At 32.7% G+C, this 16,383-nt stretch overlaps 1 protein-coding gene across 1 annotated transcript in view; it reads right to left on the bottom strand.

Annotated features, from left to right (window-relative positions):
• The window catches only part of LOC127849670 (uncharacterized), a 150,956-nt gene that overhangs the window by 121,922 nt on the left and 12,651 nt on the right, over nt 1–16,383 (bottom strand). Inside the window, exon 3 of the mRNA XM_052382417.1 lies at nt 10,514–10,639. Coding sequence (XP_052238377.1) covers nt 10,514–10,639 — 126 coding nt within the window. The remainder of the gene's footprint in view (nt 1–10,513; nt 10,640–16,383) is intronic.

The following is a 16,383-nucleotide window of genomic DNA, read 5'->3' as shown; positions in this document are numbered from 1 at the left end:
GCAATACAAAGTCGTTATTTAGAACCTCTTAACGTAACACAAATGTACAGGCAGTGAAATGATACCGTCTGTTATGTTTATTTATCAGGGACTGTTAATGTGGCATATATATACACATGTTAATTAAATAGAAAATGATACCCCAAGGACACTTCGTGGATATTGTTACCGACCAGCTTCAAACATTTAAACGCTAATAAATGTGTCTGTACGTTTTCAGCAATATTATATTGTACCTTGTGATGTCACAAGGTAAACACAAAATATGCATGCAAGCGTTATACATATCAATACCATGCTTATGTCTTTTTGAAAAAAAAATTAGCATGGTCAATTATAATTATATTTTGTTACAATTAAGCACAGGATGTTCAAGCATTTCAATCATGTACTGTTTAAGTATTTTGTTTATTTGTCACTACAACTATTACTACTGCAACTTCTATTATTACTTCTACTACTACTACTACTTCTGCTGCTGCTACTACTAATACTTCTACTGCAGCTGCTGCTACAACAGCAACTTCTTCAACTACTTCTGCTCATGCTGCTACTACTACTACCACTACTACAAGTAATACTTTTGCTACTTCCACTACTGCTCCTATTACTACCACTTCTACTACTGGCGAACAGAAAACATGCAGTAATGCAGTAAATTCAGCCGATACATTTGGGCAAGTTTGGACAGTACGAAAACAAAATAAGAAACCAACTCAAGCTGGACAGGTCGTGAGCAAATGCAATAAATATCGTGCTTCATTGAATATTTAATGATTGAACACATCACTTGCTGTTGACAGGGAATACAAGTTTATTATTTGCAAATTTTAAGTTTTCATTTGAAGAGCAGCGTAAATATTTGAGCACGTTTGGAGGAAAAATATCAAATTCAAGTAGGACATTTTTACATGAAATTGCAAACTAAAAAATATTTCTATCTAATGTTCTATCAGCATGGAGTAATGTAACTAACTGTCGAGAAACCCAAATCAACAGTAAAACTATTTTTGGAACAATAAAAGCATAACTTCCAACAATAAGACGTTTTTCTATAAATATTGGTTTGAACGAAACATTAAATATGTCGACCAATTATACGACTACAGTATTAAGGACTTCTATTCTTTTGATAATATATGTTACATATACATAATACCTTCAAGTAATTTCCTCATGTACTACCCATGAATCAAAAGCATACCCATGCATATTATACACTTCAAATTAAAAACCCTGCATAAAACTCCAAAACGCAAAATAAATGGCACATCCATTTTCGAGAACAATATAAAGAAGTGAAACTCCAGCTGCTGGAGCAGTATTGAATTCTCATTATAAACAATTAGTTGGTCCTTTATTTAAGGCAAATAATTAAATAGGAAACCCATATTTGTATCATGCCATATAAAGCAACTATTGATAGCACACTGAGAAATTTCCAATACAAATACGTCTATAGAATTATAGCTACAAATAAATATCTTTTTAATGCAACTTATCCAACACAAATTTATGTGATATATGCAGCGAACATATTGAAACAATAGAACACCTCTTCTGGGAGTGTAAACATATTATTACTGCTGTACGATATACCTTTGTTCTTGCTCATGAACATATTTACATTGTATGTTATATAATAAATAAATTATTTAATATAAAAAAAGGAAATTTTCTGCCTCATTCAATAAGTACATTTAGCGATTCAGCCAATCTACACATAGCAGGTGCGGAAACGAACACTAGTGACCGATCAAAATTGTAATTTAGTTTTATGCAAATGAGCCTACAAGTTAAATGTTGATGCGTTGTCAGCATAAGTACACTCTTCGCTTAGATTTAGATACGAACAGATCAACAAAGGTCCAATCATGTAGTTATTATACTGTATTTATATATTTGGAAAAATGAATTATGTTAGATATTAGATTGGACTGGAATTCACATATGGCGTTGTTTAGTATTTAATTCCACGTTGTTATACGGATATATTGACATTACAGTAAAGGGAATGATTTTTCCTATTCGCCATGTAACAAACTGCAGTTAATGCGAGTCACGTCGTTATGGCAATATGCGCATGACGTGTAATCGAACGTGACAAGTGTTATTGATAGTCTATTAATAATGTCTAGATCTAGATCTTTATTAGACCTGTTGTGCAATTAGTGTTTTATGAAGTCTTTTTCATTTTCAGGTTGACTACCGGTGCAACCCAAAACTTCCTGTTCGGTTTAAGTTGTGGAGATAGAATCTTCGCAAGATATTTACGGATAGAACCTGTGATTTTTATATTTGACCTGTTGACCTACAATTTATAACCTTAGTCTGCCTAAGTAACCTTATACCAATGCGCATGGTAAATTGTGTATTGATTACGCACAGAAAAAAGGTCTACTGACCGACCGAACTACCTTCCTAAATAAATACTACATCTGAAGATGCAGGCAAGTTTTGCATCTTTTTAGCTTTTGCATTCTGCAATTGCCTTTAATTTCCTATGACATTAAATATCTAGCCTGTTTACCAAAAAATAATAAAAGTTCGCCAGTTTTCAGGACAATGGTTCCATAGTTAACTTGTTTCATATTAACCATCCATTTCAGAAATATCAACCATTGGTAAAGGCATGTTTTAACATTTGTCCGAATGAACATTGGATGTAATATAATAATATTTTATTTAAATTCCGATAATTGCATTAGATATTTGTGGTTATTCTAATAATTTGTTATTCTGTATCCGACGGTTGAGGTGTTTATAACAATTACCTTCAATAAAATTTCGCTCTGCCGTTCCGAACATCCAATAAGCCAATCGTCTTCGTTTAATCAAGCACAACAAAGTTGCATTTACATGCGCAATATAGCTCGGCTTGTGAAGAGAGAAATGTGCGGTGCGTGAAAATTCGGCATTCAAAAGCATCTGGTTGCACTGCGTTCCGCACATTTAAATTGCAAAACCAAGAGAGGACGTTTGCGGCACACGTGAGCTACTACGAAGGGACATCGTCGGCGCTGTGACAGAAGATGAGAAGCTACATGCACTGACAGCAATGGAGACGCACATCACTGACGCTCGCAAGGTTGTTATTTATAATACAACTTAATTAATTGTTAGCCTACACATATAAGTAATAATTAAATGTTTTATTCTCATCTTTTGCTGGTGTAATTGAAAATTTCAGTGATAACACAAATACCAATACGATAATAGGTGTTGATAATAATGCATGCTCATATTTTACTTAAACTGTGTTCAGATAGCCGTTTCTGACCCCGTGCGATATTGCCACTTCAGATTTGGCTTAAGTCAAAGTGTAAGTTTACCACACTACGGCAGACAGATGGGCCAAATATATTTTATGACACTCAGAAAAGTGCAGATCTTCGGTTTCCGCAAAAGTGACGATAAACAATTGAACTTTCTAATCGACGAGAACGAAACCTCTGTGAAAGATGGCAAGATGACGCACGGCCCAAACGCCGTGCTTTCCATGATAGAGTGGGCACTGGAAACAACGTCAAATCAATCTAGGTCATTCATTATTCACGCCGATAACTGCCCAGGTAATTAACAAGACGGGCGTATTTAATGTGTACTACAGTTTAAGTACTATATTTGTTTTTTTTGGTATTAAGCTACGAATAGCTCTTGTAAGCTACGAAGCGCTTCTATGTAAACTATGCTTTATATTATGAATACGCTTTTTTGAACGAAAATACCACACGCGTGATCCGAATTACCGCCTTAAAAATAAAAAAGTGATATTATTTATATATTCGATTTTTTTTACAAAACAACACAATCCTTGGAGAATTTCTAAGTGTAAATTTATAATTGAGTACAATATGCGCTATATTCTTTTTCAGGACAGATTAAAAACAGGTACGTCATTGGATATTTCCTGTGGCGTGTCATGACAGGTCAGCAGGACACCATCGAGTTCCTGATGCAGATTCCCGGTAAAGAAAATATTTTTGTGTTTACTTATCCATAGAAAACAATCATACTATAAGTCATGACACTTTTATTTTATATAAAAAAATTAAGACTTATTATTATGTTTTAGGCCACGCGCGTTGTCACGTAGAAAACGGGTTTGCCTGTGTTTAAAAGGCTTACAGACGAAGCGACGTAGAGACAATGGACGAGTTGGCAGCCGTTGTGGACGGATCGAGCAACACTAACGCTGCAGTTCGTTACCAAACGTGGTGCTGGCGTAACTGGAAGTCGTCTATAGACGAACACTTCAATGCGTTACCTGGCATACGGTATTTAGCAATTATTAAATTACATAAAATTTACTGGTATTTTTAACGCAAATAGTTTAATAACAATTCTACTGATTTGGACAAAATACAAATTACAAAATGTGTCATTCAACTGCAGGAAATATCAGTACTTTCGAATGTCGTCTGCTGACCCCGGCGTTGTCATGGCGAGGACATGCAGCAACGTTGAAGAGACCTCTTTGTGTTTATTGAAGAACCCAGGTTTCCTCTTCAGGAACACCGACCGTCCAATGCAGCTGCTCGCTCCTGGATTATCGGCAGCACGGCGCGACTACTTGCGTGATAACGTGCGACCTCTATTGTCAGCTCGGGGTCAAGAAGGCTTCGCGTGTTAGACAGAATGTGACATGTTTACTGTTTTTACTGTGCTTAGGGTTGATGTAACTAGTTATTGTTAATGTATAATTGATTCTGTACATTTGTTTGTATAACAAAAATATATCAAGATTCTGATTTCATTTAAATTATCCAACAAACTGCGTTATTTATTATCTTGAAGAGAAAACATAAATTAATATTAACATATTATATGACATAACCAAACAGTAACTCATTTCCGTCATCGGTATCAAAAACAACATGATTAAAATTTTAAATAATGATAACGGACATTTCCAAATAAAATATGAACGAAGTGAGTTCGAAAATAAAATGAAATATGACTCGACGTCAAAATAACGACGTAATGACGCTCACTTTAGACTCACACGGGTTAACTTAAATGTAAATTAGTTTAGGTTATAGTTGGAAAAGTATGACATTTTATACATCCATGGAACCGGAAGAGAACGTAGATAACGAAAATAAAAAAAGGTAAAAAGCGACAATTTTGTCATTTTGTGCTGGTTTTTTCATGGCGCGATTCATGATATATATATATATTCTATATTAGAGATAGACTGATATATATTATAGATAGAGATGATCTATAGGATATATATATAGAGAGATATATATAGATACTATATATATATAGATATATATATATATAATATATATATAATATCTATATATATATATATATATATATATATTATATATATATATATATATATATATATATATATATATATATATAACTGTTGAAATTGTGTTAAATTAACATTTGTAAGAAATATTTTGAAAGAAACTGCCAATTGTCTTTCAAACTATTTCAATATTTCACTAACACACACAAAAAGAATAGCAAATTAGAACTAAATTTTATTATAAAAAACTTCTGACTAGAAGATTGTGTTGAATACACAATAATATAAAAATAAATAAATAAACATAAGAACATCTGGAATCAGTGTTGTGATAGTACTATCACAATTATACTTATATCCAAAACCGCTACAAGCACGTCTACCATTGTGCCGTGACAGCATCACCTGTTACCTGTATGACAAAGCACATTCTCTTATAAACTTAACAAATTCCCAACAGAAACAGAACTACTTTTCTGGCTGGCGACTTGAGTAGTTGCACTTGTGCTACCTCTTAGTCTTGCTAAATCAACGTTATGTTTGCATTCGTGAAGCACAGTTTACACTTTGCTTTATCGGGTGGACTACCATCCCGAAACCAAAAATACTGCCACACTTTTGATTTTAGCTCCTTAGGCGCATCTGATAATTTCAATTTGTCGGCCACAACTTGTTCAGCCATTTTGACGCTTTTTCCGAAAGTAGACCGTAACGCGCTTATCGATTGGATGACTATAATAAGCAGCGAATCGCGCGCGTCGTAATTACAGTTAAAGAAACAACCTACACCTTTCGTATCAAATAGTCAAGATACAGCGAGCTTTACGTATCTATGTATATATATGTCTATATGTTGAAGAATCGAATCGAATTTGGAAGGTTCGGTATCGTAATCAAATCGACGCATTTCGAACCTTTTTTCGATGCATCGGATCGAATCGTTGCAGCTCAACATTACATCACTTTTGACAATGAGCTCATATAGCGAATTACAACCCAATTTCAAACGTACATGCAACTATTTTGGACCTGTCTTAGCAGGTTATATTTTATGAAAAACATAACACACATTTACGCCCTATGCTTTTGGTGAACGGGATATAATGTCCATTCGGTAACAACATCAAATTGTTCTTTTTATTTTACGAAGTTTTTTTCTTAAGGTCACCAAGTTGTAAACTAGGCGTAGACATTATTCAGAAAGATAACTGTATACTACATTTAATATAATTTGGTAACACATGAAGGGTTAAGAGTGTTTTATTTAAAGATTTGAACTGATGAAAAAGTTTTCTAGTCCATCGGACCCAAATCAATATTTGCTGAGATAGTGTCCATAGAAATATTCTGTGTATGGATCACCATTTTTATAATTGTGGCTTCAAGCGGTTAATACAACAAGAGATTCAACTTTATGTGTTTATTCTTATAATACGCAATCCAAATTCAAAATTAAAAAAAGGTATGACAAATATTATAACTCTCGCCATGTTTAAAAATTCAATTGATTCATTTGTTTTTTGAGAGTTGTAACAATGATTTCCGAGAATAAGATATAGCGTCATAACACAATCCTACACTTAATATCAGACTAGGACTATTACCAAGATAATCAAAATTATCTGCATCGATTGGGCATTTGTTTATATAAAAGAAAAGTGTAGGGTACAACAATTTCAGTTATAAATTATTCTCTTATCTACTAAACATTTTCTTAATTGGGCTTGTAAATACATTACGTTTATCTACGACAATTATACGAATATAATTTATATGGCTCCTGAAGTGGTTATTAATTGGTTATAAGAGTTTTACCCGATGATTTGTTGTTCTCAATCTGAACGAAATTTTGTATTGAACTTGACAGGATAAATATAACTTATTCTTTAAACGTTTCTACAATCATGAGTTATACTCAATTCTTCTAGAGTGATTACTAAGTGTTTCTAAGATTCGTCTTTATGACATAAGCTTAGTGAAACGCCTAACTAACATTATAACATTGGTATGTTTAATCGATATTTAATTAGCTTTAGCAATAAGGTCTTCACAGTGGCAACATGTTTTTTTGTTGAATGTGGTTGAGCCAAACATGCGGACATTCGAACTTACTTGCTAAATGTATCACGTTGAGTTTGAAAGACAATTTTGTTGTCATCGATAATCACTCTAATACCGACTTCATATTGCAAACTCTACCTGCGAAACAATGCTAAAATTGTATAAATCATAATGGACTTAAGTACTCTCGACGGCATTTTGACTTAAGCGAGTTCAAGATAACGAAATTCAACTGTTTTACAATATAGAGATGAGCAAAAGCTAACACATAGGGATATGCCGAGTGTTTTACATTACTTGTTTCGGTAAATATTGTGTTAACAATCACTTAAATAGTTCATTTAAAGTTTTGTTTTATTGTTTGACCATATACATGTACTATATATGCCTATGTTGAACGTGTGTTATTTGATATACATAAAATAATGAGATACAAACTTAAGGTTAAATTTCAAATACAGACATCGCATTATTAAACTTCTTAACTTATTAAATAAGGTTAATGTTGTTGTAGCCTTTAAAAAACACATACATTTTAGCAATTTGACCTTAAGGTGAACTTCAAGTTGTGAAATAAAACAATAATACACACAATATAAAACAAATAAAATCGTGCAGTATTTTGTAAGCACATGGTCGACAATTAAAACGAAGAAAACATGAGTGTTCTTAGCTGCATTGTTTAAACCTGTTTGACCTTGGTATGACATTTACCATAGAACTGTTTGTACGACAAAAGTTGTTTGCATGTATTATGAATTGTTCATGGAATCATGGTTCCTCAATGATGTCCTTGGGTTTGGTCTGCCAACAGACAATAATCAGGACTTCGTACCCGTTAATTCCATTTTTTTTAAATAATATGAAGCTTTGTCTTAAAAATCGTATTAGAATTTATAACAAACAATATATTTCGATTTACAAAGTCCTATTTTAAGCTGTCCGATTGTTACTGTTTGAAACCATCAAAATTACACAAAAACACGAAAGATTTGTTCTGCCAAATTTGACATTTGACCTTGAAAATGACATTGATCATGACCTTTTGTTTAAGTTTAATGTTTGTTTGTTTTATATCAAGATTTAAATTGAATGAACACTTCTTCATATTATGATCAGATAAAACCACAGAATATCAATAAATATATTTCCTCAATTTTGACGCCATCGTAGATTTTTATGTTGCCCGACCATTATTGAAAGACTGTGATGTGTTTAAAAACACTATTGAAAACTTTTTGACATAATTGTTGTCTCTAGGAGGTCTTTAACTACAATTATTTCCTCGGATACTAGCATCTATTGAGTACACGACTACCGTGATCTAGAGGGCTCTGTTTGTAGATGGTTTTGGGATGAACTGGGGTCTTTGGGAAACGTTTCCATTGGGGTTATAGGTTCTAAATGCAATCGTCGTTGATGATTTGAACTGAAGTAAAATAAAACCATGACTATTATAACCGATACATTATCCGTCTGAAGTGGCCTAGTGTGTTCTTTTACATAAACTGATAGTCTAAGTATCCCCAAAAGCATGTGCAATGATAAAGGACTTTCAACAGCTTAAGTTCTGAATTTGCCGCAAAGCCAATACATGTTTATGTTAATAAGAATTTATGTCCTGAAATTGTATCTGAGTTTCATGATTCCTTTCTATAATACGTTCTGCATATTGTCGACTTGAGAATGGTTATACATGTATAAGGATTATCGGTATGTTTCACATAGATTCATACATATATAACACTTTAAAGTGTAGAGCGGCAGAGACAGTTTTCCCGAATTTGATACATGCATTAGACATAGGATTGAATCTCTTTGGACACAAATTTGAGTATATTCTAGAACTTGTTGAGATCATCATTTTGACCACGTTAAATCAATAATGAGCCAAAACGGCGGTCTCTCAAATGATAACAGGCTCAATGTTGATGCATCATGACCCATGATACTAAACACACGATAGCAGATGACAAACAGACACTTTCAAAAAGCTCGTGTTAAGAACGGCGTGAAAGAGGAATTAAGTTGCTTTTCTTCCGAACATATCCGGTTTAATGTGATACTTAAATAATATTGTATATTGAATCAACTTGCTTTAAATCAAACGTATGACATTTACGTTTTGCTTGAATGACTTTATAACAACCATTTTCAAATCATGTATGTCAAATTGCGGTTAGTGTTTATCATAAATACATAGCTCTAAACAAATATATGAAAGTACTTAATTGTTTTATTCATTTTACAGCATATAAAATGCTCTATAATGTTTTAGAACTTGGTCGTGAAGTTATAGGATTTTAAAAAAGTAATTCAAATACATGTATTTATAAAATGATAAACTAACTAAGAGTGAGTAGTTTATAAGTGAACATGTATAAATCAATACAATTCGGTATTTGTTTTATGTGTTTCATGTCGAAAATAAACTATTTAATTCATCTAAAAATAAAAGTACAATACTACAGCCGTATATTCCTTTTAATGAGTTTAATTCCAAACCTAACATTTAACAAGGATAATATGACTTTTAGTTAATGTTGGTCAAGAAAGGATTTCAACTGATTCGAGATAGGTTGGATGATTTTTCGTTCCCGAGATATAGGTTCAAGTTTCGATATTATCACCGTAGAATTCGCATAAGTAAGAGTTAGATACTTTGCATTTCATAAGGTATTTATTGGTCGCAATAATTTGATGTATGTATGTATATAAAATGAAAGTTTCTAGGCGTGATGAAGATGGATGTTTATTAAGATATGATAAATATATATTTCCAATTTAATTCATATTATTTGAATATATTTTGCAATTTTATTTGGAATGTGGATGGTTCGTTAGTGATACTGTTGATAAGTGTTTTGTATTGCGTAAAATAAGATCAAATATTTAAAATAAAATTGATCTTTGATAAACAACCAACGATTAGGGTCGCCGTGGTGTAATGGATATGGTGTCCACCTAGCGACCGGGAGGTCACGGGTTCGATCCCCGCTGTGGGAGCGTTCTTTCGATCTCCCATATAGACACCAAGTACTGGTTCTAGGCCCAGGAAAAGGACTCGAGAGCATTTCAAATAAGTAGGAATTACTTTCTATGCAATCGAGCTAAAATAAATAGGTTTAAACTAAACCAACGATTTAAAACACGATTACACTCGTTGAATGAGTTTGAAATAACTACCTTGATCCTGAAATCTCTGTTTGTTGAAGAGTTGGCAATGTACTGATTTCTAATGGAACCGTTTCCACTGAGGTTAACTGTTCTGTTTGCATTTTTTCTACATGCGCCTGTTCTGGTTCGTTTGCCCTGGAATAAATAAGTCCATCCTTATGACAACCGGTTAAAGGCTTCTTATGGCGGGTTAAAAATACAGACTTTAACAGTTATTGCCATATATTTATTTAATCATGGAGTACTGATGTTATATGTTACTGATGCATACAAAATAAACGTAAAATGTATAATGTTCAGCGTTGCACTTTTGATCGCGCGACAAATCATGCCTTAAACAAAAACAAACAAACAAACACAAATTCGAATAGACAGTTTCGACCACTTTAACGTAAATAGGCTCAATCAGACGAAAGTGTTTCTGAAGTCATCTGTCTAGCAGTCCAATATCCTGTTTGCGTGCGATTTGCAATTAAAAAGCCTTGCCTTAACAAAGGCCTTCACTAACATGGACAGATCAGGTTATCACTGGACTCGTTCTAAAATTCAGATTGGAAATCACAGTGCCCATAATATTATCAACATCTTTTTGCAAACAACTAAGCAGTACACAGTCGTTATTTATAACCTCTTAACGTAACACAAATGTGCAGGCAGTGAAATGATACTGTCGGTTATTTGTAATGAGCAGGGAATGTTTATGTGGCATATACATACACATGTTTATTAAATAGAAAATAATACCCAAAGGACACTTCTTTGACATTGTTACCGACCCGCATGCAAGCAATCGGCTTCAAACATTTAAACTGATAAACGTGTCTGTACGTTTTCAGCAATATTATATTGTAACTTGTATTGTCACACGGTAAACACAAAATATGCATGCACGCGTTATTCATATAAATACCACTCGTATGTCTTTTTGAAAAAACACACAACATGTTCCATTATAATTATATGTTGTTACAATTCAGCACAGGATGTTCAAGCTTTCCAATGATGCACTATTTAAGTTTCTTGTTTATTTGTCACTACTACTATTACTACTACAACTGCTACTATTACTACTGCTACTTCTACTGCTACTAATACTTCTGCTGCTGCTACTACTACTGCTTTTGCTGCTGCTTCTTAAACTACTACTATTACTTCTACTTTTACTGCAGCTGCTGCTACAAAAACAACTTTTTCTACTACTTCTGCTCATGCTACTACTACTACCACTACTACTACTTTTGCTTCTTTTACTTCTTCTACTATCACTACCATATCTACTACTTCTACTACTGGCGAACAGAAAACATGCAGTAATGCAATGAATAGAGCCGATTAATTGGGGCAAGTTTGGACAGTACAAAAACAAAATACGAAAACAACTCAATCTTGATAGATTGTGAGGAAATACAATCAACAGCGTGATTCATTGAATATTTAATGATTGTGCACTTCACTGACTGTTGACAGCTAATACACGTTTATTATTTGCAATTTTAAAGTTTTTATTTGAAGAGCAGCGCACATTTTAATCACGTTTGAGGATAAACATCAAATTCAAGTAGGACATCATCGCATACACCGAACCATGTGCTACATTCCATTAGACCAATGCTGTGGTCTAATAACTTTTCAGTATCACCAAGGACATAAACTTTCCGTCAACTAATCAACTTGTAAAGCTGATTAATGTGTGTACATTTTGCTAGCATTTTGAAGCAAGAATTTCGGACTAACGTTAAGAGGTTTTTCATAAATTAATACACGCTTTTTAAAAAGGGGGAAGTGTTAATTTATCAAAATGTTCAGATTTTTATCAGATGATTTAAATTGGGAACACTAGTGAACAAGGCCAAAATCTGTCTCTATCCGTACTTCGCTAAGCTGACAATGATGACTTATATTTAAAATGAAATTTGAATTAATATTGTTCATTTAATTTATATTAGCCACATGGATCTCAGGTGATCTTCTGTATGTACAGCAATATGATCTTACATTCAAAATGCATAGGGTGTTCATATAATGCATTTTTTTCAATCATGCTTTTAAGTATATTTCAAAACGATGTCACACCTATATACTGAAACCTCTCTCAATGATCAGTCGCTTACTATGACACGAATTAGTGGTGATTGTCATGGAAAGATAAAATTGACACAATATTCATGCTCTAGCCAAATAGTATGGCTCTTTAAATATTTTGTATATTGAGCTTCTTTTATTAAACACATTTTTACCACACATAAAGACTACTTACTAAAATTTAGTTTAAATATGACGACGCATGATAGACAGAATGCGACCACCACAAATCTTTACCACGACATGATCAGTCAAATGTTTCGATCTTAACAATGACAGATACAAAGAGATGTTGTATTACTTGACAGATAATAGTAAATTATAGTCGTTTTACGTATTTAGATTATTCAAGTCATGATGAGGAAACGCGCGTCATAGAACGTGTTTGATATCGTTCTAATTAACATCGTTATATATACTTTCAATATATTATGCTTTCAACATGTTTGTGCAAACAACGTTCTCGTTCGTTAGTTTATTCCGTTCGTCTGTACAATAAGTTTTCATTTTAAAGAACAGTTTCTATGTATCATATCGGTTTGCCTTAATCGGTTAATTTAAGTAATGGTATGTTTAAAATATTTGAACAAATTCCATTTATTTCACTAGGTTACAACAGTCTCTTTTTCTGTTAGCACAGGAAAATTACCATTCAATTGGTGTATTATAATTTTCAACATCTCAAAGAATTGCCTGATTACTATATAGCATCCAACCAAGCAGTTGTAGGTGACAATTGACACTATTTGCGTCATCTTCCTGAGAGGTATTTGATTCTGGAAATATGATGAAATATGGTGAGTAGATTACTAATTCCCTTTTTAAAGTGACTGCAAATTCTAATTTATTAGAAAAAGATTTATGAAGGTTTTTATATAATAGAACTAGTCATGTAGATTATCGCGGATTCACACGGTGCAAGAGTATCGGAATCTTCCAAATATCTACATTTTCAGTTGAAGTTACATACTTTGTCATATAGTTTTCGAAGGCTTTACGGTTTATAAATAGAAATCAGTACATTTTGGTAATTTTGTTAAATTGCACATCAGTCATATAATTTCGACATTTTCTCATAAACCGATGATATGCATGCAGATTTCACAACAGGCGATCATATGACATTCTTTTTTAATACATACGACTAAATGTTTTACATTTTAATATAATGATAAGACACTTATTTAACATACCGCACTTTTTGTGAAAAGCATCATGAATCTCAATAGTATGTGTCGAGCAAAAAATAAGGAGTACAGAATTTGTTTCAATATAGAAGGCTTATTTGAACGAATAAAGACCGACTCCAAAGGAAATACATTTTGTAACAAAATGATTTATAAAAATACTGTTAAGTTGATAATACATTTTTCATCCTGAGGCTATGCCAGATAAACATTAACGGAATTTATGTCGTGTATAGTATCTATGCTGCAACTAATTTCACCATTCTTACGAATTAAAAACAACTAAATTATACGTTGTTTTTTACTATTACATGTGTTGTACAAATTATGCTTTGCAAAAAGTGCAGCCAAAGATAAGGTTTTAATTTAGCCACAAACCCCGTTTGATAACCTTGAACTAAATCTATATTGGTAGATAAAGTTGTTGAGTTTAAAATCATGTGAAGACATAACACTTTATAGCTTAATGTCAACTGCTCTTAACTTATCTTTATATAAGATAAAAAACCAATGTGACGATGCTATTTTTGAACATTTATCAATCGTGTAGGGCAATAATCGTGGACCCAAATAAACTAGATTAATGATTTCACGGCGAAATCTTATTTTATCTTTACCTTGATGCAAATATCGAAGGCGAATGATATTAATCTCAAAGACAGTCGTTAATACACTGAGTTCATTAAAAAGTCATGCCGCTCTTTAAAGATGTATGATTTTGCTTGTAGAAATTCGACGTTGATTATTTCGCCATATCGGTTAATTTCATTGTTAAAGCTACATACCTTAAAATGAACTACATGACATAGTAAATTTAAATATAAATAAGAGACATATTGTATCTATGCTGATTAGAATATATCTGGCGGTTACAATGTAGAAATCGGTGATTTTTTGCGCTCTAAACTCAAAAATAATCACGTTTGTCGAAATGGACGTATACGTCTAAAAATTCTACTTTCGCTTTTAAAAGCGGTACCGTTTGAAAAATCATAAATTACTTGCTAACTTGGCTATATATTTAATTTTACCTATGCCAATTAGAATATATATGGTGGTTACAAGGTAGAAAACCGTCCATTGTGCGCTTTAAAACTTAACAATAATCGCGTTTTTCGAAATATGCGTATAGGTTTAGAAATCCTACTTTCGGTTTAAAAACAAATCTTGCTAACTAGGCTATATATTTAATGCCAACTTTGCACACTTTCAAATTGCATCTATATGTATTGATTAACATGTATTTCTTTTCAAGGTGTGTGACTTTAATGCATCATTAATGCAACTGATCAACAAAAATAAACCAATAAGGGTTATGACAATAAACGAAAATAACGTGTGTTTTTTATTTTTCTGAAAGAAATGCTTCAAATTACACAGTGGTTGGAACACGCTTACTGTAGTGCGAACTAAACAATTAACTGCAGAAACGTGGAGACAAATATAAACTGGCATTTATCCTTAAAGTTCGTATTACATGTATTTCGTTCTTGAATGTTTGCGCCTACCTCTAAGCATGTGCAAACATGAAAGGGCGACAGATAACAGTCGTAGAGTAGCCGTTTTCGCCTTATCGTTTTGGTGCCCTTCACATTCAACGTTTGAGCCGCCAAATACGGATCGCACTAATGTTTTACATCCTTCGTAATGTGGTTCTTGTAGGTTTGGTGTTTACAGATGTAGGCGTCAAGAGACAGTTATAAAAAGCATTGCGATAATTTATCGATGCCTTGCTTTGGAACAATAATATTTCAGATGGTTTGTTTATTGAATGAAACAGTAGTGTTAAGTCTGTTAGTGTATTGACCGATAAATGTTCATGACGACTATATAGTTAACAGATGCACATTCGTTTAGACATGTATTATTTTGAATGAGTTGTAAGTGATATGTGATTAACATAGTATAAAAAAGACTCATAATAAAATACGTTTAACTTTTTTTCAACATGTAAATTTCGTAAATTTCTGGTATAGAATCTGTATATCTGTATAATCTTGTTTATATCTCTTTAAATAGAAGTACAATTTCGGCACTCGACACAAACTTTAACGCCATACTGATTACTCGCACATTGCATTGAGTAAAGTTCATACTTCATTCGTTGGATTATACCCCGTTTGAAACTATGGCTAATTTAACCGGAATACGTAAACCAAATATTATGTCATTTAATAAACTTTGAAAATTCCAACATTTATTATAACATTACATACCCAGGCAAAATTATTCAAATGCGAAGTAATTGCAGATTAAGTAAAAAAATAAAAATTAACTAAAATTCAACAATAACTAGTTTAGTAATAAGCCCTAAATATGAAGGTAATGCGCAAGGTGCTATTTCTCTATTACAAAATACAAAAAGCGGCTTTATCAACGTAACATAGTAACACTATATTTTAAAATGCAAAAGAAAGTAACGAAACACGTGCAAAATAGTGTATTGGACGTTGATAACGAGGTTCGGTTCTTATAATGCAAATTATATATATTATAAATAAAAAGATATAAAAACATGGTTTCTACTTATAAAAAAACAACAACATTTTTTCTCCATTTACTACATTATTACTTACGCCATTCCACTCGCTGATTTTTTGATTTACGCTG

Source organism: Dreissena polymorpha, chromosome 11, assembly GCF_020536995.1.
Source record: "Dreissena polymorpha isolate Duluth1 chromosome 11, UMN_Dpol_1.0, whole genome shotgun sequence".
NCBI classification, from domain to species: Eukaryota; Metazoa; Mollusca; class Bivalvia; order Myida; family Dreissenidae; genus Dreissena; species Dreissena polymorpha.
Note: the sequence above shows the minus strand (reverse complement) of the source record. Positions and strands in the feature narration are given on the sequence as shown.